Below are 25141 nucleotides of genomic sequence, written 5' to 3'. Positions count from 1 at the left end.
ATACTTGCAAGTTTATTTCATAGCTTCATATATCTACTGAGATCATCACAATATTAACGGAGAGGAAGAGATTTCATAAAACAAATGTTAGTGTAAAAACATTTCTTTAGTTTCAGGCTGTGTTACAAAACCTCATGCTTGTTTTTCAATACTTAGGATTCGCTAAAGCAGTTTTGTTTCTGTGCTGGCACCAGTACTTCAGTGGATGAAGTGAAAGAGTTGCATGATGAATAATAATGAAACCCCTCAAGCCAGAATTCTTTGTGTATAGATTTTTTTTAAACTGCTTTTGTGATTAAAAGTGAGGACTATTAACATGCCACAGACAACTCCACATCCTCTGACTATTTTAGAAGGTTTAGAAATACTGAATTCATCCTGCTACATGAACTGAACACCAGAGTTCACATCACCATGTGAGCAGGAAGCAGAATCAGTCTGTACAAAGGAGCACACTTGTTTGTTTCTACTGCTAAGCTTTTTCTACTACTTGGCTAATACTTTTTATGCTATGCTTTGCAGCATATGTAAGGGAGTGGGGTAGAAGAGAGGACGTTTATTCAAAGCAGATACAGCAAGCCAAATAAAATCTGAATGCACTTCAGTCTCCTACTAGACACAAAACTAGGAGACAACAGGCAAGTAAGACAGGCTCTGTAAATGCCAAAGTTGGTAGATGCCACAGTAGCTTTCTGACACAATTTATTAAAAATTACTAATATTATATTTGAAGCACAGATTTGGCAGAGGACATGCAACAGGCAGTATATGGCACAGGAGGCAACCTCTAAATCCAAACATATCATTTCTGCCCACTGTTGAGAGTGCTGGCTGCAGTCTACCAGACACCCACTGAGCCTAAGTGAATTTTTTCTGATGTATTGTGCAGAGACACTCGGATGAACAGTGCTTTGTTACACCCATAACCAGCCCTACTACATAGAGGAAAAAATAAAGCAGTGTGCATTTTCTCAATCCTGTGCTCAGAAGAGACAGACAGACACATGAGCTATAGTTATCAACCTCACTTGACAGTTGCTGGTTTGGCTCAATGAGGCTTACAAGGATTATGATAAACTGAAGCAGCAGCCATTTGGCCCCTGGTCACCTCCCAAAATATTCTGTAAGATGATACACACAAACAGCAGAAGTCACATTATAGCTGCATTTACTTTTTTTTTTTTTTAATCATTCAAAGCAGCCTACAACACCAGCAATTGTTACTCACATGGGTGGCTTTTCATATAGATAAACACTCTCATTCATAAACCCTGCCTTGGGTCTCAAGGTTCACTTCATTCTCCTTCTTCCATTAAAACTTGCTTCCTTTACTGGCACTCTTCCCAGCTATATTACTTCCCTGCACAGCCATGCAGTGCTTGGCTTCAATAATATCCCAGACTGAAGCTGTACCCCCACCAATCTCAACCCTTTCCCTTAGAGCCTCAAGGTGTTCCAGAACTGAAGTTTATTGTCATCAGGAACTCAAGCCACTGTTAGGTGTTGTCACAAGCAGACCTTGGGAACCTGCAGGAGTGAGGCAGCAGAACACACTACCACATCCACCTCAAGGCCTCTGCTTAAGGCATCTGGGCTGGGGAAAGCTGTTATTTCAAGGAGGTGAGCTGGCCGTGTAAGAATGTAGAAACAGCTAAAGGAGCTAGCTCGGATACAACAGCTAATTTTGGCAACATTCCAACTAAGGGAAACAACTTTGTGTTTAAAATTTGAGAAGTGGCCTGCATCCAAGATGTTATCAGAACATGAGAAATTTAGCTACACAGCCATGAACTCCAAACACACTGGGAAAGAGGATTTAAGCAAACCTAGAATTAGAAAATAGAATTAAATATGGCAATAAAATAACTTAATGAAAATTCTGAGAGCTATTGGCTGAATTTGTTACCTGATCTAATTTTGAAACAAACACAGAATAACCACCTATGAAAGAGAACACAGCCTTAACTATGAATTTACAGCGTATTTCAATATACAGTTACAAGCACACTGCAGACTTGTAGTTCTCATTGTTATGTTCACCAGAGACTAGCAAAAAAAAAAAAAAAAAAGATCAGGGGTGTGAAAGTGGGGAAAGTGCCTATGGCTTCATTTGCTGTTTCATTCAGGCTTTGATCACTATGTTTAGCATGTGAAAAATTCCTCAGTGAAATAGTGGTGAACTAAATAATCACAGACTCAACATGCTTGGCTCACCTCTCTAAAGCACACACTGTCAGAAATTTGATTCTTAGTGTATGACAGATTTTGCCTTTATTCATTTCCTTGAAACAAATTTAGAGATGTCACATTCCTTCCATTCTTCACCTATGATTTGAGAAGCTGCCTTGATTTCCTGTTGCAGCTGACACTGCCCTTTAAGTGAATGGGCACATTTGATGCAAACTGCAAAGGCAAAGTCAGTCTTAACACCAACAGTCCAAGAAAATTCATCCTCAGGAAATATCTGTAGCTAGGAAACACTCCTGGATGGTGGAGCGTGAAGTAGGGAAAGCTACTAATGGGGGAGGATAAGTGGTTTATTGAGCAAAGGGAATTAATAAGCAAAATTCTTGTCAGGCTGTTTACTTGCAGCTCAGAACTAAAGAAAATTTGTAGAGCTCTGCATTTTAAAAACCACAGTCATTCTAACATGCTCCTTAGGACATAAAATACACGAGTCCCTTCACGTACATCTTTGCTAGGTTATATGGAATGGATCCAAATCTACTCAGTGTCTTTGTAGATGACGGTAATATAAATATTGAATGACAAATACAAAACAGAGAAGCATATTAAATCCTGGCTCTAACTGACCTCTCCCTCATATCTTATGACTTGCATGTGACCTTCTTAGAATTTAGCAAAAGCTTGTGCCAAGTTTACAAAAACAGTGCTGCTTGAAGAGTTCAAGACTCTCTCCCTGAGAACCTGGATTTCTTGGTCTGACCAATTCACATATTCACTATTCTTGCCCAAAGACCCCCAGAGAAGTGGGATGATTCTGAACTACCCATATAAACAGCACTTTCATGTTGCTCTGTGGTTTTATAGGAAGGCCTGCCCCAGTGGTAACCAACCCTTGACTTGTTTCATTCAGACACTACTAAGTTTATGGCAACAGCCCTCAAAATCTTCCAGCACAAAGCAGCAGTGCCCACCATCCAGTTTAACAGCAGCCAAGAGGCTGGATGTCAGGAATGATTTAAGTTCTATGTTGCAATTTATGAGCTCCACCTGACTGCTGAACAGAGGAGGTAAGAGTCACCATGCTGGCTCCTCTCAGTTTTTGAGACACACATTCAGAAAAAGGGCATCAAGCTCATAGATATTCTCTTCAGAGCACTGGTAAGGGCACTTGACTGGACAACAGGATGTGCTGGGTCAATTCTTTTGAGTTCTGAATGATTCATGCATTGTTGATTTAAAAGGTTACTGCTCTCAGCTGTCTTCTCATGCCTCTGCCACAGACTAATAAAAAAAGAAAATACGCTGCAGAAGATTAGGACAAAGCTCAGGGAGGCAACTTCTTACACTGTCCCAGCATAAAACAGGAGAGGATGAGTCAGAGCCTGAAGATTCTATAACAGATATTCCAAGCAAGCCAGAATTGGACATTCATCCAAGTCCCTCTGGGAAGGAGAGATAACTGCTTCCTTTTTTCCATCTGCCAGTTCTATTTAAGCTTTACACCAGGAGCAGGCCTGCATTGAAAAATATACATTTATGCAATGCCTAGTAGAAGCCTAAAGAAGCTCAACTGAGAAGAAAGTGTGTGGGGGGAAAACCGTAATTCCCAACTACACAAGACATGTATCAATTACAGTGAGCCTTTCATGCAGGTGAAGGAAAAAAACATTCAGAAATGCTGCAAAAGATGGGCTTCTCCAGGATAAATCTGAACAAGAAGACATCATTCCAGAATCAGTAGTGCTAGGACTGCTTATGAAAGACCTCCTAATTCAGATTTTCACACAAACTATCTTGTTTTCTGTAAACTACATAAAAGTAATTTTTTTGAGCTTATTGGAAGATGAGGGAGTTACCAGCTTTAGTAAAAATACAAGAAGTACTTAAAACTATAGCAAGCCAGTCCTGTGCCAGACATGAAGTGACAGGAAATAGAAACCAGGTACAACAGACCAGAGCCAGGGATCTTCCCTTCAAACTGTTAGAGGAGAACTGTGTCAAGCCATGTCACCCAGCCATGCAGTGTTTCAGGCAGGACTCAATTAATTTAGCCAAGCATTGGCCCAGCTTCACATCCCTGTTCCCAACCATTGTGTATCACTGCAATACCTCAGAGAAACAGACCAACACAATCCATGATTAAGCTGGCAAGGGCCTGCCAAAGGAGCACCAGACATGAGAGCAGGAATTCCTCTGCTGCACAGAAATTCCATGACCCATAGGGCACATGAGCCCCACCTGCCCAATAACTCACTCAATGGGTTAAATCCATCTGCAAACAAGCACTAAAGAATGGAACGTGATGAGGGATCACGTGATGAGGATCCTCATCCCAGAATCCTACAAAAAATAACGGGCAACTGCAGTAGGGTCTGGTATCAGCTGAAAAACATCTTCTGGAAGACTATGTATGCATTTGTTTTAAAAAATGTAAACACAGTCATGAAAGATAGAGTAGCTGTTTGAGTGTGCCTCATGGAGTAAGAGCAATTCCTACCCACAGGTTGGGAAGACATCCCAGGATTACCACTCATGTAGTTGGGATTTTTGTTTGCTTTTCTTTTATGGCCCAGAAAAACAAAGACAGGAAAACAATTATAGGACTAAATGCAAAACTGAGTTGATATGAATGTTTATAAGTGGAAATTCAGAGACTGTAAAGCAGCAAGTTTTTCAAAAACAGTATTTGAGAACCGAAGCTCACACAGGGAAAAGGCAGGCTCCCACTGACTAGGAGAAGAAAGAATGATGAAGGAGATCATTTTAGTCAAGCCTTACATCAAAGAAAATAGGTCCATAATGGGATTTTGAGAGGTCATCTGGTCCCACCATTGTTTCAAAGCTGGAAGATCTCTATTATTTAGTTCAGACAGATCATATAGAACCTATTAAAAGCCATCAGCAATAAACATGAAAACAAACAAAATCTACTCCAGTGCTCCAGAACCTTGAGCAGAGATTTTTTCTTCACAGTTAACCTTAACCTCAACTTCCTTCCCCACTGCAATTTGAGTTCACTATTACTTGCAATATCCATACTGGACAGAGAGGCCAGTTCTCCCCCTCTCAAATTTTGGCTTTGGTGGGGGGGTTGTTAGGGGTTTGTCTTGGTTTGTTTTTTTTTTATCTAAATATTTATGTCTACTCTCATCCTCTTCTCTAAGCTAAACAATTCTAATATTTCAATCTTTCCTCACTGGTTATGTTCTCCAGACCTCTGATCATTGCTCAGTTCTCCCCTGAATTTGCCTCAATTAACCAAATGAACTTAGTCCTGTCAGGAAACCAGAAACCTTCCAATTTTTCACAGCCTCATGTACCTCTCCATCTTTATTAGACAACCTAAAAACAGATGCAGCTTTTCCCACTGAATGAATTATACTTGTTGCTTATTTTTATTACCAAGAGTTTATTTTTTCAATAGAAAAATGCTTGGATTAATTCAAGGAAATGACATCAGCTATTCTCACACATCCTCACTTCCTATCTTCCATTTCCCTGTGAAGCACTAATGATCATCCAGAAAAAAAAAAAAAAGAAAAAAAAGAAAAAAAAACCACCAAAACAACAACAACAAAATGCATATGATTCACCCAATCAGTTTTAAAAAAATAATTGGTTCAGGGATATTTGATTTAGGGATACTACATGTCAGCTATAGGGGTGAGGAAGAAAGCCTACAGAGCAATTTTTGCTTTTAGTTTGTATACTACAAATTAAAGAGCATTAGCACCATCATTCAAAAACACCAAGGCTTAAAGATGACAAAAATTTGTGTGAAAGAACAATTAAAGAGACTTACAGGAATAAATCCCACTCACATTCCTGAATGGGTCAGGTACTTCTGAGTAGCTGGGAGTGAGGTCTAGAGATACTTCCTGAAGTACATTATTTGCAATAACAAGACAAATAGCAAATTCCTAACTTATTACTCAAATTGGGAAAAGGGTGAGAGTTATCTCTTAATATAGATGTTATGAACTTGATTGTTCCTTGCTGCTTCTTTCCTCTCCACTCAAAAAAAAAGTCTGGCTTACCAGAATATACATATATACCCAGCCTAGTTCCCTTTATTTTTTATTTTTTTTATGTCTAAGGATTTCCAGAAGAAAGCATTTTAATTTTTACTACATGCTTCTCATTCTGTTTCATTCTACATTTGACCTCTGCAATCTCATAGGAAGTGTCCAAGATAATCAGACAAGCATCTTATGTTCAAGCCTCTCCTTTCAGTTACAGCCTCGTGACAGGAAAAAAAAAACAGAATTCTTAACTCCCTAGGGCAGCCAGACCAATGCAAAATTTTAAGTCTAGAAAGATGCAAAATGGAGTTTAGTGAACCTTTTCTAAACTGAGATTTTAAAAGCTCAGGAAGTACAAAACAAGTACTGTAGAAAGAAAGAAGCACTGGCGATACATTGTTAGGGAAAAAATTAATATGGATTGCCTTGGTGAAGGCATTTTTTCCCCTTAAATACAGGTCAGTATCATGACATTACTCTTTTTACACTAGTGTTTTTTAAACTGGAAGAAGAATCCTATTCATTCTCTCTTCTCCCCTCAAGAAAGTATCTTTGGAATATTAAACAAACCTAGTTAGCAGACAATGAGAAGAGTCAACAGAACATTTATATATGTATGTGTTACCATAATGACTTCTCCACTATTTTGGTCCTGAAAACCTCCTCCTGGTCCAGGTTTACAGTACAGTAGCAATCCCTCATCTTGTTTGGCCCTGGATATGTAGGAAGATTTTTGGCTTCACCTAAAGACAAGAAAGAAAAAAACCAGAAAGGTTACATATTAAAATGTTATCCATAAATCAGTAATCTGTCAACTACTGCAGCGCCAGCAACATGGCTAAAGGAAAGTATTATATTTTCCTTCTCAAATGTGAAGTCTCCATCAAACTTTGCAGCAGTCTCCTGTTTTCAATGCAGCAGGTCCTGATCAGGTTTAGAGCTCAGCTAAGAACTAAGAAAAGTCCATTGCATCCAATTTATTCCCATGTATTTGGATGCAGACTATCTCCTTCCATACAAAGTTTAGGTTTTGATTAATGCTCCCCTAAGATACCAAGAACACAACATAGCAACCAAGCTTTTCAACACAGCCCGGTGATTTTATCCTGAAGTCATTACCAGAACACAGCAAATGAGCTGTGCAGATCACAGCTCCACCACTCACCACGGATGTGGAGATGGAAAACAGTCACTTTAGTTACAGCCAACAGCCTTAGATCACAAGCTGGACTTCAAAGCACTCTGATGGGATAATTAGCACTTGTGAAGCTGCCTAAGGCCCTTGCACAAAGGTACCATGCAAGTCATGAATATTCTTCACAATAAACATTTGTTTCAAAACTACAGCAAGAAGTTAGTACTATAATTAACAACAACAAAAAGGACAGGACCGAGGAACTCAGGCTAACCAAGAGACTACCAAACCCAAGTGTATGAAACAAGAACAAAAACCACAGTTTTCCCCTTTACATATTCATTAACAACCAAAGTCAAGTACTAAACTTCCTTGGCCAACTCATAAAAATCAAAACTCTCCATCAGGAAACTGGACAAAGCCCCTCATCATTTGGCTGAAGTATGTATCACTATGTGGAGGAGTGATTTAAATCTAAAGACAAAACTTAGACTAAGTGTAAGTCTGCAGTGCACATGGTCCTATTTACTGTCACTCTTCCAGTAGCTGGAGATTATTAGCACATAGCATGGGTACTAGGTCATTCTGTCCTGGTAAAAATATAAGGAGTAAGACCAAAACTGCACAGAGCAAGGGAACACAGGCTTGTTTGCCAGTACAGAAGGAAGCTCTAAATGATGGTAACAAATATAACTTTTTATCCAACCCCTGCAGCTCAGCTTAAGTGCACTTTCCTAGACACAGTTCCCCAGTCTCTGGCTCCCAAATAGCTTCATACTAATAACAGAATCACCTTGTTTTTTTCAACTCTGTCTTCAGTACAGACATACTTGTTCCTTTTGGCAGATTTGTCCCATAGCAATCTGATGCATGTGCCTGTAAACACTGAAGACGCACAGCAAGGAAATGCTGAGCCAACCTGCACCCTCAGCTATTAAGGAAAGACATCAAATGACACAGGACTCCACATCTTCCTGCCTATCATCTCCTTCTGGCACACTGTTCACACACTTCTGCTAACTGACCCATGGCATGCCCTTGGAAACATCACACAACGACACTTCTCAAAAATGGCTTGTCCATGTGTGACTGTATGTGCATGTAGTGCATACATATGCGCCATGGTTAGTTTTTTTTCTAAAGCTAACCATGGAGCATATATAGAGGCACTAAAAAGGGACTAGAAAATGTTGCTTCACACATTAATGCCTTGCTTCAGAGTTCTTCTAAATAAGTTTGTTCGCTCAGCTCAGCTGATACAACTTGATAGCGTTCTTCCCACTTCCTTCAGAGTTGCGAGACACTGGATTAAAAAAAGCTGTCTCCACTGTAATTTGAAGGTGTGACTGGAACATCTGCTGGCATGCTCAATGTGGTGTTAAACTAAGCTGAAGTGTTAGCAATAGTTCAACTGCAGCAGCTCTAGACAAAAATATACTGAGGATTATTGATGGCTTGCTCAGTCGGCACTGAAGTCTGTCCTGCCACGCTAAACCTCCAAGTTTTATTCTTGTTAGTCTGAGTTCAAGCAAGTTACAAATCAAATGCCCTATTCTCACACAGACTGAGGCCTCCAAGCCTGTCTTCTCTGCCCAAGCAAGCAAATTCCTGTTAATTTTTCTCCATTAGAGTCACATGAGAGCAGCCTCTTTCCTGGATAACAGGGTACAGTTCCCCAAAGAGACAGTGTCAACAGGAAGTGTTTCAATAGCAGACTGATAAGGAACTCTTCCTCCAGGGCTGGCACACTGTTCTCACACTTCTTCCAAGAGAAAGACACAACATTTTCAAGCTCAAAATCAAACCAAAACAGTAACACAGCTTCCCTTTTTCTTCACTCTTCCACTTTCTGCTTCAACATTAATGCATTACATGAAACCAAATTCTGTTTTTCATCTTGATTTCCATTTTTTTTCATGTGCACAATATTCACTTAAGCACTTAAAGGTAATAGTTATTTCAAGTACTCTAAGAACCACATTTTGAGAACTCAGTTATTTCTTTCATAAAAGACTTACAATAGGAAAGCCCACAATATTGAAACCTAACTGCAGTGTAAAGGAAGACACCATTTAGCATCACTGGAAAATGGCTGCCTGCATAGTCTGTACAGCAAATTAAAGGTCACCACCGTCACAATGGTACAAAGTACACAGAGGGAAGATAGAGGGAGAAGACATTTTACAGTAATTTCTTTCTTCAAAATGAAAAAGACCCTGGAAAACCATGGAGATTAGAACAATGGATTAATTGACCAACCCAATATATTAATCATGTTACTGACTTGAGTACTTACAAAAAAAAATACTGTTTCTTCCCAACAACGGCAGCAGCCAATGGCTGTTTAGATTCCTCCAGCACTGAGCAGTCGAGAAAGAAAAATTTATCAAGCTTTCAAGCACAGCTAAAGACTCAGCTCTCTAGCCAGACATTTTAAGCCAACAAATGCGCTCTGTTAGAGCTTCAGTTGCTCTTTAGATTCCTCCAAGACAAAAAAGTTCCCTCTGTGACACTCTTTTGCCATCTACAATGAAGCTGAACAATCTGATCAGTATTTTTTTGGATTTGCTACCAGCAAACTGAAAATAAAAGAAAGTCCTTAATACATTATATAGTCATGCACTATTTCCATTTTCTCAAAAAACAGAGCTGATGAGATCATTTATTTTGGGCAAGAATTTAATCACTTAACCTATGTGTGCAGAAGAGACATCTTCATCAAGTGCATTTTCAAAGGCCAACTCCCATGTTTTTTCCTCCCTTCTTCACATGTGTGAAGTACCTGCACAGAGGAGAACTTGGAGAGGGTTTGCAGATGAAAGGTCAACACACTCGCCTTTAAAACCTTTAGTTTTCCACTGCCACTAAGAAGAAATGGAATGTTTCTTAAGATGTCTAAGACCCTGACAATTCAGACTACACAAGCACTTTGTTTTGGAGCATAAGGCCTCCATTTGAAGCCACAGCAGCAGAATAATCTGTTCAAGTTTCCAATAGCTGTTCCCCCTATCCCTGCACTTCCAATGTACATGGTCCTAATTTAACTGTGTGCCGAACTCAATTTAGCACTAAGTACTTAAACCTAGCAAAGCTGATTTCAGCTGTGGAAAAGTTAACATTGGTATTTTAGACAAGTCTTAAAAAAAGACTGTACAATTCTGAATATGTCACTGGCTTGCTATCTTCTCCCCGTTCTCCTCATAGAATTACTACAAGGTTGCTACATTTCAAAAATAGACTACCACAGCAGATAGCTTAGCTTAAGCCAGGCACAGGGAATGCAACAAGCTGGAAGAAGATAAAGGAAAAACTCAAAATTGTATTTATCTTCCTTGTTCTTCCCAATGTTGCATATTGCTGCCCTGCTAAAACACCAGCAACCAAAGGAAAGCAAGTTTAAAGGGCGCTCCTACACATATGGCAAGGAAGGGCGCTGGGAGCATAACTGGTAAGAGCTAAAAAAACTTGGAAAATGCTTCTAGGAATAAGTATATGCATACATTTCCTTAAGGTTTTCCCACTTGAATTTTTTGAAGCATCTAGTATTTTAAATTGAATTTAGATACTTACCATTGTGTCTTCTTTGTTTCTGATATATATTTCCCCAGATGCAACTTTCTGAAAAGCAAAGGCTACATGGCAGCCACATATTGTATCTACCTTTTGCAACAGATTTCCTGCTCTTATGCTGCCAAATATTGGGTCACCAGCACACATCTGCCAATCTGAATGCATGAAGGAAGATTTTGTAATGCATTAACAAATTTAGCTTGCTGCTTTCTAGCAGCAACGTATTTGACCATGATGGCATGACAGAGCCATTTCTCAAACTGTTTCAGAAAACAAACAAGCAAACAGAAACCTACCTCCAAAAAAAAAAAATCCAATAAAAGCAGCTGAGCTTTCAGTACCAGAGCATTTGACTTCAGGGAGAATGCTGAAAGACTTAAGTATAGAAACAAAATAGCTAAAATCTGAAAAGGGCATCGTATCCAAACCCACAGCAATCCACTTTGTTTCCACTATATTCAGGAAAATACCCTCCAAAGAAACTTGCAGGGAAGCATTTCAAGAACAAAAGCAGAGCAGCAATGTATGTCAAGAATGAAAAGCTTCTCCTGTTCTCATTTAAGCTCTCTATCTCAACAGAGATGCTGGAAATCTTGAAAAATTATCTCAAGCATTCCTTTCAAGTTTTCTTTCTTCTGAAAAAGCATTATTGCTTGAACACTCACAGATCAAGCAAAAACAGAAAAAAGAAAATGTATGTACACCCAGACCTCTGATGACCACAATTTATGCTTAAAAAGCTACTCATGCACAAAATTCAGCATATATGTAAAATATCAAGATGACAACAAGTTTCTAATTAATACTTCATTGTACTTGAAACAGAAATATAATACCACTCAATGTGGATTAACACACACACAAATAGCTAGAATTTAGTGTCTATGCATTAAATTTAAACTGAACAGAAACAGTTGCATTTATGTTGAATGCTGAGAAAGCAGTTCATTTTCTTGCACACAGAAGATCATCTTTTGGGGATCATCTTAGATGGGGACTAAAGGAGGGATATGACTACAATACCTCAGGAAGAATATACTGAGAAAATAAACCCTTTTATTATTGAAATGGTCACAGTTGAAAAACTTTCATCCACATTAAAAACCAACTTTGTTACTGAACAGCTAATGTGATAATTATATGACATTAATGCAATGTTTGAAAGCAGAATAGATGGTTGCATTTGTATATAATTCCTATATGTAGATATACTGTGGGTACCTCTCAGAAAAGAGAGTTTGAATTAATTTTTGTCAGTCCAAATAGAAAATAGCAATAAAATAAAATTTAAAAGTGAAGTTCCAAAAACCAGTGTACCCAGCATGCAACTATGGAACTATGTAAGCAGCTTAGTGCTCCTTTGTACTTCTGCAGTAAAATCAAAACAACAAACACTTTCTAAGCAATACATGCCAAGTGTCAAAAATGTTCCTTTCTCACCACATCTGTGTATAATTCTCAAAGCCCAAAAATAAGCAAAACACAAAAATCATTTATCTAAAAAGGAAATTAATATATTAATATAATTCTTTCTTTTAAAACAGGTATGGCTTGTAATGCTACTTGTCCAACGATCTCTCTTTGCCTTGACCACTGGCATTTATGTGCACACACATACACACTACTTTCCTTTCATGAGGGGACACATTGCATTAGATTTCTAAACCAGGTCAAAAATAGCCATCTGTGAAGAGATTTTGATGATCTGGAAAATGGGATTTTTAGATGACCTGTTCTTAATCTAAAAGCCCTTGCCTGCCAGCCTCTTTCCACGTGAAATGGTCATCACGTTATCAGGGATGGCATTTCCCCAACAAAACAGCACCGCAGACCAGGCATTAGCAACACCCCCTGAGCAGCTCCATACCACAGCCCCAAAACCACAGCCTTGCTTCAGCAGGCAGCCATCAAGGAAAGCACACGGCATTAATTAAATACTTTTTAGACAAGAGTATCGTGTGGAAACCCTCCTGGCTTCAGGGAAAGAGCATCAACCCCAAATCTTCTGGCATGAAACTGAAGACCAGCACCAGCTGATACCTCTATTCACAGCCTAGTGACAGGAACATTGGCACCTGTTAAAATCCCACCTGCACAACCAACCTCACCAGTACACCCAGAGCCATAGTGCTGAACCACCTCCTTTCCCCCTTAAATTATTAAACTTATACTGGTTAGGAACCTTCCTACAGATCCTTCTCTGAGCTGGAGCCTGCTCTGGCACAGCACACAGGCCTTTCTGACCACTGTAACAATTGCTAAGCCTCATCAGCCACAGCCTGCATGGTGAACACACTCAGACCCGTCACTCAGAATGCCAAGTAGCCACATTCCCTTTTTCCTATACACATGGCATCAGACATTCCAGTTCTCCTTTTGCAGCCCTGAAAGTCCAAAAAACTGTCCACGTATCTTGCTTTATTTTTCTGGGTGTAACAGAAGCAGCTGAGGATATTTTCACTGGAGAGCAATGAGAAGCTGCAGGCTGACAGTCTTACTTTTCTTGTAAGAAGAATGAACAGAGAGAAGGCTCAAAAGATCTTGTCATGATCTTAAGTACTTAAGTGCTTACAGCACCAGGGCTGTTAATCAAATCCCAGGGCTGAGAGGAAAGACGCCTATAAAGCAAGTTTCATGAGAGCTGCCTGCAAAATTAAGATTTTAGTTTGTACAAGAGGAGAAGCATAATTCTCCTCAACTCTTTAGTAACTGGTTGCAATATTGTGGTCAACAGCAGGCATCAGGTTTCTCTAAAGATCCCCTTAGAATAGTAACTTAATCCCACAAAATAAAAAATACACAGTCCAGCTGCTTTTTAACAAGACTGAAGCTATTCTGTGTAAAAGGATACTTTGAAGGTATCCTACTATTTTAAAGTAGAATACTGCCAGGAAAAAGGTGTTCTCAAGGAGTTCACATTTAAATTCAGTTTTCCTGCGGCATTCTGGCGGAAGCCTTAAGGGCTTTGATGTGATTTTTTTTGGTCATATTTCTGCAGAAAAAATTATGAATTAGCTAGACTCTATCTGTGTTAGCACAAAGTTAGACTCAGTTCCACATTTATTATTTTTCAATCCCGTTTGTGTTTTGAAGATGGTACTTTGCATCAGCACATCTCATGCAACTCCTAGCTGCATTTGATAGAGACTTGTGAGGTTTTTCCTACAGTTTCAGAACTGCAGGGACTGGCTACAGGCTGTTCTGTGGCCTTGGAATTGTGACCTTGGTTTAGGTTGTGGCTTGTGCAGTCCTTGGTAGGTTTTCTGGTTTTGTTCCGAGGTGGGGCGTTTGGGAGGGGGAGTTGCTTGGTTTGGTGGTAGTTATTTTTTAAAAATGAATATCAGCCTCCTAAAGTTATGAAAGACCTTCTCTCAGCAAAGTTTAAGTCACTGAACATCTGTTGTGGGAGGCCATGAGGGAGAGATTCAGGCTGCAGGAGGGGCAGAGTAGCTGAGAGGAAGTAACTTTAAACAGACTATTCCATCATGGAGCTGCACTGAGCAAACAGCGAGCAATTTTCACTATTTTTAGAAAAACAGTACAACACAGGAAATACAAGCAAGTGATTTACAACATCAAACAAAGAAATCCAACAAGTGTTCCCTTCTGAGAGCCTCTGTACTTTAGCATACTTTAAGATTGTTGCTCTGTAGTAAGAAACCTAGTCATTGCTAAGGAACGAAAGTACTGTTCTCAAAAACATCAGCATAAGCAAAAAGAAATGTGGAAAAATATTTTTATTTTCGTTTATATTATTCACAGACAAAACTAAAAGTCGTATCACAAATGTTTTTTTAAAAAGGACAATTTTTATTTATGTACATCCCATCTTTTAAATTGTAGATCAAAAAGCAACAGCAACAATCTGGAAAAAAACAACAAAACACAAGCAATGCAAAAGGAGTGATGCCCTCCCTCTTCCAGGACACTAATCACTTCTATCACAACAAGCAACACCAAAAATTTTTAGAGTAAAGTAACATGAAAAGTACAAATCCACCAAAGGCCGCGTTTTGTTTCGATTAAAAGCAAAAGGAGTAACTGCTGAACAGCCAAAGGCTTTACTGGTCCTGTTCAGAAACTAACTGTTTCCTCCAATGATTCTGCTGTTCACAACAGCTCTTGCTTTAGAATTACATATTTCGAAACATCTTCACCAAGCAGTCTCAGGGAATCACGTTTAGATCAGGTTCAGTTTGGTCCTCTGGCTCCACAGTGTTCAAACCAAAACAAAACCTGGCTATTGAGAAACTGGGGGATTTTGACCACAGAAGTTCAAGGCAATCTTGAAAACTATCTAAGATTTAGGAATTAATTGAGAAAAGAGTGTCTTCTTCCACATTCAACATACTCCTCCTATTACAAAATTAATCTTCATGAGGGGAGAACAAGGTATTGATATCTCCTCAACTTGCTTTACTTGAGTCTTTCTTCAAGAACAGTGAAAATAGGTACTTTCCTACAACGAGATCAAATTCTTTTTTCCCATTTAAGTATTCCTCATGTGTTTCTTCACACATGACAAGCATCCTCTGCACTAAGGAACGAGATAAAAGGAAACGCTTTAAGAGAAGTGTGATCATAACCAGTTCTCAGTCTACATGCTTATCAATGGGTTTTGAATGAAAAAGGGAAATCATACTTTTCTAGCCATAGTCTTAAGTGGCTGACAAATGCTATGTTACAAACTCAGCTCTCAGCATTATCAAATCCATCCACAGTATTTGTTTTACTTCAGTAGCTGGGCCTTTATTTGCCTAACACTTTTCCAGTAGAGTAAAACAAAAATACATTTCACTTGGACATTACTAAGGTTGGTGCCTGATATGATTATAGCTGACTTTAAAAAATGTATTTCATTGCTGATTAGCCTGTATTGCACAGATGCATGACAACAATACACAAGAATTTACATCAATTATGCTAATTTCTTGTTGCTAGTTCACAGACCCATTAATGAAGCAAAACCAAAGGCATCTCTCCGTTCAATATCTTAAGGTGCCTAAAAGCATTTGAGCTTGACTATTAAAGCAACCACTTGGCAGCTTGCAGTGCTATGCAGCTGGACTCAAGTCAACAGATGGAAGGATACACTGCCACTGATCTAAAAACTCATAGATCTCTTCACAGAAAGCAAGAGGATGAAATGCCTCTGCTCTGAGGTTTGGTGGTAGTTATTGCCTCTGCTCTGAAGCCACACTGCCTTAACTACAGCCACCACACAGCTTGGCCCAACAATGGCTAAAAGTGGCTACTTCCACAACATCCATATACTGACAGACCTGGACCATCATCATCATCCAAGACCCTAAACATTCCATTTACTGTGTCAGCAGGCTTACTAAACAAGTGTCTGTTTTTTCAGAAATCTCATCAGCACGGGATTCTTAGCTCCTTGTCAAAATAAATTTTCACTTCAAAAATACAGATGAAGACAAACTGACCTAAGTATAGGGAGGAAATGACAATTAACTACCACTGCCTTAAGCCTTGGAAAGTTTTCAAATTACAAGCTAAGAGCATGTGAGATTACTTTTAAATTAAGCTGTAAGGATCTACCCACAAACCTAGAGCAGTATAAGGGATTTGCTTGACCAGCAGTGAGAAAAATGAGCTGTAAAAAAACCAAACAAGAATTCCCCCATCCAATTTCCCAGTGTCCCAGGTGGCTGGGGGAAGAATCTCTCATGGAAATAAAGTTCACATGCACAAATACCTAAGTATTTACTTGTTCAGGCTTCATCTGCAGTCAGAGGATCAGGTCCTCATCTCCCAGTACATAAGACCCAAGATACTCATCTCTGCACAAAGTAACTGCCAAAATACACAGGCATGTTGTCTTCCAGGGGAAGCCAATGCAGCAGGATTAAACAAACTTCACAGCAACACAGGTCTGTTCTATTCCAGTGGATATTCTCAGAGAAATAAGAGCAAGACTCAAAATTAAATTTTGGTTGTAGTTAATCACCCAGAGGCTGAGTATCTTCCAAATCTGGCAATGTTTTTGAAGCTGGGTATTCTGTATGAGCTGCTCACCCACACCCACAAAATTCACCCAAAGCTGAATTTTAGTATATCTCTTTAGTCACCTCAGGAATCTGTCTCACACAGAATGAAAGGAAAACCAACAATGTGAACTAGTATATGTAACAATTGTGAGTGTCTGGTACCTGTGAGAATCAGCTGCATATTGGAGACAAAACAAGACCACCACAAAAACCTTCACAAAAAACCCCAAAACACCACATTTTAATTTCTATAGATGATCACATTTTCTCCCACGCTGGTCTGCACCTCCACCTACTTCATGAGCATTTTCCTGTCAAAAAAACATTGTTAACAACTTAAAACATGAAAAATGAAGTTGTTCATAAGAAACAGAATGAAAGTCTAATGTGGAACATAATTCATCTTTCCTTCTATTCAGGTTTTCATCTATAAACTATGACAGAGTTTATAACCATTTATTTCACAACTTCCAGTTCTTTACCATGTCATAACCCTAATTTGCTCTCAAGGCACAAACCAAACATTGATCCTGGGCATATTCATAAGATGCAACACTTTGCACAATTTCGGTGCCTGCATTAACAACTACTGTTGACAGACTCCTATGTAAGAGTATTTGGGCATGAACATAACACATTTTCTGAATCATGATTTGTTGTTCATTGACTAGATATGGAGTTTAGCCAGCTAACAATGGCTAAACTCCATATCTACAGCAACATCTGGGTTATGTGTTTACAACTACACTATATATATTTTCCCCTCTCTTTTCCTACTTCCAATCTGGCCACCACACATTTTTTACATTAATTTGTCTTTCAAACTGCTACTTCCCACAATGAACCAGCACCCCTAAAATCTTCTAGTACCAGCATAAAGAACTTCAAGAGCCTTCATGACAGTGTATTACATAGCAGGGACTAGAAATTGCTACTGTCCTAAAGTTGTTCAAAACCTCCATTAAATCTCAGCTCCATCAGACACTTTCAGTTTCTGCCCCAAATACTAAAGTCTGATTCAGGTACCATGACAGCATGCCATTTATGTTAGCAATTTTGCTATTGCCACTGCTTTCATAAATCTATAGGTTTCATAAAGTTCAAGCTACTACTACATTTGCAATGTTGTTTTTGTTCTTAACAGTATAATGAAAGAAGCCAAGTTTAAGCAAGATGTATTTCAGCACACTGAATTACTTAAAATTCACCTGCCTATAAACAATTCTTTGCTAGTTACTGTGAATCCCAAATTTAGTAGACTATTTTCAGTGGGACTCCAATGATATGTCAGTTACCATGACCATAATATATTTTTCAATATAATGATGCTGCTGAACCCAAACTGCAAGCAGTGGGAGAGCACGGAAGGGGTGAGCAGGCAACAACCTGTGGTGCCATTTATTTTTTAAACAGGATTTCAAACAGTGACTAATCTGATTGCCCAGAGAAGGGGAACATCGCATGAATCCTGGCCTGAGGAACAGACCTAACGAAGAAAGCATGACTCATTGTGCAGGCAGTGTGATAAAAACCAAATGCTTGATCTTCCAACTTCAGTAACTATGGGAAGAGAAAACACATTTATTTCTTCACTCCTCAGCACTGAGTATAGGTAACACAGGCACAACTGCAGAAAAACAAGCAAGAATCTGGATATAGTCATTTATTTACAAGCAATGATCAAAACTACAGACTTCAGATGTTTGTGCAGCTCTGTGCTCTAAAAACACAGCACTTGATATAAGCAGTTAAGATTCTGAAGAAACATCTGAGCCAAAATTACAATATTCCCTTGCAATTTCCACAAACATCCATATTATTCAAATTTGTATTTACAGGGAAATGTATAACTTTTCATGAACTGTCTGCAATCCTGTTGGGTTTTTATGCAAAGTATAAAGTGGGTATTAAAAATGGAAAGTGACCTACTTTCCTTTTCTAAATTATGCAAAGTGTTAATATAATGAAACTCAATTGATGTTGGTTTTCCTTCAGTCTTCTGGTTTCAGTTTACAAGTTAGTCATATCAGCTGCAGAAAACAGGGTAGTCACACTGATTGTGAAGTATTCATGAAGTGTTAAATATTTTGCATACTTATTACTAGTGAAAAAGCAGAAATAATTTGTCAATGCAGAAGGAATTCAAAAACATGAACGAGAGGAGTATCTGGCAACCGCTCCAAAACACATTCACAAATGTTATTGTTATACACATCTTCAGTTTCATCATTCTAACACAGCACATACCTGCTCTCACTTTGCCTCAGTAGCAGAGGTCCAGCAGTAATGAGAGCTGCACCAACAAAGAAGACATTCTCTCTCTTAAAATGCTTAAGCCTACACAAATATTCATGTATGATAAGGGAGGGTAAAGGACATTTGACAGGATGGAAGTATAAGGACACAGCATTCCTAAGCATAATGCAATACAAAAGATATACTGTAGTGTCAATCTTAGTTTAGAAGTCTCATTCTGAAAACTTTGCCAATTTAACCAAGATCCAACTGCACAGTCTTTGAGCCAACACAGCTAGCTGGTGACAGTGGCTTGCTTTCATGACACACAGCTGGAGAAGGCACTGCAACCAAGCTTATTCTTCAGTCCAACAACCAAAAAGGACAACACACATTTAAGTAAACTTAAACTCACAGTTTTGAATCACAGTTATGTGGTGCAACTACTCAGTCGTCAAAAGCCCAAAATACACAAAACCTTGGTTAACTCTGTCATCAGCACTTTACAGAACACATCAAGCAGGCAAAAAGTGATAATGTACCCACACACATCATCTTACAGTTCATCTTTTTCAGAGCCCAACAGAAGTGAGAAAATCATGTTTTTCTTTCTGATACAGTATGTACTAGTTTTATCTCAAACTCAAAAAACAGAAAGCAATAAATCCTTTCATATTTATTGTGGGTCACATGAAGCTGTGTTATCACATGCAGCCAGTGTCAATAGATACCTAAAGGTCAAACTACACATGTGCAATATCAAGTTGTCTTGAAATAAACTTCTCAAACCCCTGTGTAAATTCATAGCTTGCAAAAGAACATGAGACTGGAGTCAGGGAATACTTCTGATAATCAAGTGTAAAATGAAGTTGATTTCTGGATTATATCACACACTTTCACAGACTGTAAGGAAGTTCTTCACAGACATTTACAATAACCAGATGCAAAAGTTAAACACGTAAACAGACGTGCCCATCCAAGGACTATTTGTTGGATAAAAATATTCCCTTTTTTTACCTTTTAGGGTAGAACACAATTTACATAGAGTAGATGGACACAAATCCATGGGCACACTGCAGTCACAACTTTTAATGCTGTAGGATGGGGATGAATACAGTGGAGATTTGGCTACCAAAACAAACTAATGCTTCTTTGCAGAGATCACCTGAGAATGGAAAGTCATTCATTCAGCCTCAGTTAACCCCTTGCTCATTTCATGTGATTTCAAAAGTGGCCCATTTATTTTTACACAGCAATACCACACAACAGAGCTGCTCTGTGCAGGAAGGCTCCATCCCCATGCAAGAAGTTGGCTCTTCTGGTTGAACCCCTGGATTCCATCCTGCTTCTGCTGCAGACTCCATCTCTGACTGTGCACAGCAAGTCACACAGCAAACTTCCATGGTCAAACTCCATCCCTCTCAGTACTTCATAATCAAAATGCAACTTCAGACCCCTCAGATGAGGCTGCATGGGAGCAATGCATTACAGTCCTTGCTAATGCAACTGCATGAGGGATTGCAGAAGCTGCATCTGAGGGCCAGCAAAGCCATGCCAGCCTGACCCACCTGCCTTACACCAAAGGGCTCTCCTGTGCAGCATGTCAAAATCAAGACCTTGGTCTAGGAAGCCTCTTGTCTGCTGTCATAACAGCACAAGGGTGGAAATCAAACACAAAGGAGAATTTACCAACACAGAGCTGGAGAAGACAAAGCACCTGGTCCTTTTAACAAGCAGGTAAGACAAACAGCTCCCAGTAAGCAGGAGAGGAAATATCTCACTGTTAGCAGTGTGGAATTCCAGGAGTGCTGTCACATCCCTACAGAGAAAAAAATGGCCCCCAAGGGCTTTACTATAGAAAGAACACTAATTTAGGCAGGAAAAAGGTAATATAACCTTTGTTGCAGAGCAACCTGGCGGAAAAATGCCTTGTGACAGATTACTTTCATAGGAAAGACACTCTTCATGGGAAGCTGCCTGAGGTACTCCATACCAAAACAGAAGGGCAGAGGAACTCCCAAGTGGAGAGAGGGTACCTACACACAACAGAAGCACGGAGTAACACAGAGATAAACCCAACAACAGTTTCCACTAAGGCAAAGTTCACCTCTGCATACTCCAGCACCATTACATCTGAAATAACCATGCCATAACCACAGCATAACCATGCTGCTGCCAGCTATGGACTTAAGGGATCCAAAGAAAGACACTTTCTCCTCATCTTCCCAAGATGAACCATTTGTGAATTAGAATGTTAAGATGTGCGGTCAAAGCAGATCTTTGCTATACTGAAGATTTTTGACTTGTGGGGGTTTCTGCACCAGAAACTAGTTGTTTCTTATTTCCAGTTCTAACTTGTTCTGAAATGAATATATTTGTGTTATAAATTCAGAAGTGAGGCAGTGGTATACCTGCAAGCAGGAAAACAAATGCACATTTGCTATTCAACCAAAGAAACTGCCCCTAAAGCTTAGCAGAAATATCAGTCTTTAAAGGAAACATCTACATAGGTAACAATACTCTAGGTCACTGTTATTTGGTTATTTCTTAGGAATTCTTCTAGTTATCACTCAAAGCTTCTCTCCTTTGAAAGGCAGATAGATTTCTGTACTAACATGTTCTTAGCATACATAAGATATTCCTCCAGAGAAACAGCAACACTGTTTAATAGCATAATTTGGGTAGGAAAGCTCGAAGGAAGTATAACTCATTTTCAATTGAATTGCAAGTCAGTGTCTTCCTTTCCTGTACTGCAACACACTCATCCTGTGTCAGAAGAGTTACAAGGGGGTTTTAGGCTGGGAGCAGCAATGTCCTCACCTGTTTCAGTAACACTGCAGCTCCACAGCCATTTGAAGCCACCGCAGGCCAGGTGACTGCTCACTGCCCATCCGGCCCCACGTGGTGCAAAGACACAGGTTCACATGGCACACAAACCCATCAAGCAGAACAGACCACATCAGCTCAGAACAGCTCTTGTGCAGCCATTAGCTCTGACACGGTAGAGGCTCCTGATGGATCCACACCACAGCCTTTGGCCTTGGTGCAAGAAATGGGGCAGCAATGAGGGTGAAAGGGACAGGGCTTGTGCAATGCATAGCTCTGGACACATATTTCATACAGGTTTATGGGACGTCAGCTCCTGGAAGATCTGAGGCTGCAATCTCAAGCACTTGAACTACAGGCTCATTTTCACAGCTACTCTTGCTGGGGTTTGTTCTATAATGCCACTGACCTAAAGACTCAAGCAAATGCAAAAGTCTCTGACAAAAAGATTCTGGTTAACTTATGGGAAGATCCAGTCCAATTCATCATCATTCTCCATTCAACTCTATATTCCCTGACCACCACTTAATGCTCTCTGCTGATCAGCCTCTCCACTCTTTTTACTGATGGCCCTTTGAAAAAAGGGCCATTGAAAAAAAAACTACTAATCCAGCAAAGTCTTCCAGACCTAACAAAGTCTTTCTATCAAAATCAAAGGGAAATCAGTGAAGAAAGCCAATCTACGTAAACCAGTACCAAATCTTGGCCACTCTGCAATGCTTGAGCTCAAATAAACCAGTCAGAAATTTTTTCCAAGGCATTCTTTGACAGGCAACTTTCTACTTTCATTTATCCTTCCCTTTATTCAGTTGAATCACCACTGTGATTGAAGCTTATACTGTACATCATCTCTTTCATGAGGTTTCTTGCTCCTTACCAAAATGAAGTCTAAAATACAATCAAGAAGCCCACAAGGAAATCAGCTATTCAAGTGCATCCATACCCTACTTACCATCAGTAAGGCTTATTCTCCATCAGAAAATTAAATATTCTCCCCAAAATGGTTACCTCTAATTCCATGCAGCTCCATGCTGTCAGCTGAAGAGGCCAGGTCATTGGCTCTCCATCTCCAGTGCTTTCCCCAAAGTCAAGTGCAGCTATTGCCTCTGCTGGCTCAGCACACTGGAGATGCCATGGTGTGGCCACCAGTGAGTCTCCACCTGGGATCAGCAGGTTCAGTCAGCTCCACAGCTGCCTGCCAGCCCCTGGAAGCTGCAATAACAGCCCCTCTACAAGACAATGCACAGTTATAGCAAGTGAAGTGTGTCCCATTATCCCTCATCTCTCCAGCTGCATTCAAATCCAGCTATGAAGAGACATATCAGAATCACTGCTTCTCCAAATTCATTACAGCTCCTACTGCAAAACCACACTTCCCCTCCTAGCCAGCACAGTCACTCCCTGGGATGCACATGCACACTGAAGGTAAGCAGACCTACTAGACTTTATTAAAAATACTGTCTTGATATTATTCACCACAGCTGTTTCCTCTTCAAGCTAGTGGAAAACAGATGGCAACATAACAAGAGCTAGATAATTTTAAAAATTAACTCTAAAACATGACACTTGTACAGGATGTCTTCCACTCATGCATCTCCAAATGGGATAGTAAAAATAAATTGATGCCAAATGTCATTTTGCTAGTACAATATAGCATAATTAACATATCAAGAAGAAGGGCAGAACAAAGAATAATTTAAATTACACAGAAAAGCTGCATGTTGTGTAGAACACAAAGCTGTTGTTGTAGATTCCCTACAAAAACAGAGAACATTGTTTATCTCCTCTGTCAAACACCTACAAAGCCTGACAGCATCAAGACACCTACAAAGCACCAAGACACTGCAATTACAGGTGTGGAGAACAGGGGTGTATACTTTTTAATAATCATTAGCAACTTCAGTCAAGATTCACATGGGTGGGAAACAGCAAGGAAAGTATTTAAAGTCATACTAATTATCTCTGTGAACATAATGAGGAGATTTTATTTGTGTCAGTCTAGCTCAACTGCAGCCCATCAACTCTATTTCATGCATATTCCATATGCTTAAGAGTAGAATTAAAAAAACAATAAACAGACAACTCTAACAGTCTAAAGACACATTGAGGGAGATCATGCATTATTGAGCTACTGCATGTTAAAAAATTCCGACCAAACATCAGCATTTATGGACAGACAGCAATGAAAATCTCAATCAGTTATGCATCTACAGGACCAATTTAGAGCCAAAGGAGAAAGTGTGGACAGAAATGAAAGCTGTGCTTCTGACTACCTACTTTATGGGGACAGTTCAGGCTAAGTGTTTATCTTTTTTTTCCTAATGCTTAGCACTGAAATGCAGTATGCAACAGACCCTTGAACTACCAGCTCACATCTCAGGATCTACTAATGACTCTGAGTCTGAAATTTAGAGTAGTGAAGAAAACAATGCTGCAACACTTCATTTTTCTGGGCAGACTCCTGGAAGTGACTACTTAAGTGTGGTATACATTGAAGAACTTACAAGGTGCAGCTTTTATTTCCTGGCAGAAGAATATATTTATTTTAAAAGCTAACAAACTGGTCTCTGCCAATCCAGACAACTTTCCAAACTCCACTGCAGATCCGCTGAGAAATACACTCACTTCTATTCTCCTACTCCATTAACATGCCTGGTATCAGCCTCTACCATCTATTCTATCAACATTTCTAAAAACTAGAAAGTAAATAACCAGAGCAGTTAGACACTATCTTTTACAGTACAGCAAAACTGGTCCAAAAGAAAACTCATGCGTTTGTATATCTGTTCATCCCCCTTCAAAAAAAAACCCTCAAGCATAAAACAAACCACACACATAAACTGTGCCAGATGGTTAGCACATTTAGAAACAGAGTTGGTCCTAAAATCAGCTCTGGATACACTCAACCCTATCACTGACAGTACAACACAAGCAATAGTCCCTGTGATTCTTCCACCTATCATGTTTATTGCTGCAATTTGAAGCCAAAAACAGCAGCCTCAAAGTGCCTCAAAACAGCAACACTTGTGGTCAGTAAAGCAAATATACAAACTGAAATACTGTTCTCTGTAATAATCTAGCATATATTCATAAAACACACTGCACAGGATCATAACCTGCATAATATATACTGTAATAACGCTATAACTGCTTTACAT

At 39.4% G+C, this 25141-nt stretch overlaps 1 protein-coding gene across 3 annotated transcripts in view; it reads right to left on the bottom strand.

Moving 5' to 3' along the window:
• RASA3 (RAS p21 protein activator 3) overlaps nt 1-25141 on the bottom strand; it is a 152862-nt gene that overhangs the window by 83858 nt on the left and 43863 nt on the right. For all 3 annotated transcript variants that reach the window (XM_059493761.1, XM_059493759.1, XM_059493760.1), the window contains one exon: nt 6835-6952. In XM_059493761.1, the coding sequence (XP_059349744.1) occupies nt 6835-6911 (77 nt within the window). In that variant the 5' untranslated portion in view covers nt 6912-6952. The remainder of the gene's footprint in view (nt 1-6834; nt 6953-25141) is intronic.

The sequence above is a fragment of the Ammospiza nelsoni genome, chromosome 2, assembly GCF_027579445.1.
Source record: "Ammospiza nelsoni isolate bAmmNel1 chromosome 2, bAmmNel1.pri, whole genome shotgun sequence".
NCBI lineage: Eukaryota > Metazoa > Chordata > Aves > Passeriformes > Passerellidae > Ammospiza > Ammospiza nelsoni.
This window is presented reverse-complemented; position numbering and strand designations above follow the sequence as displayed.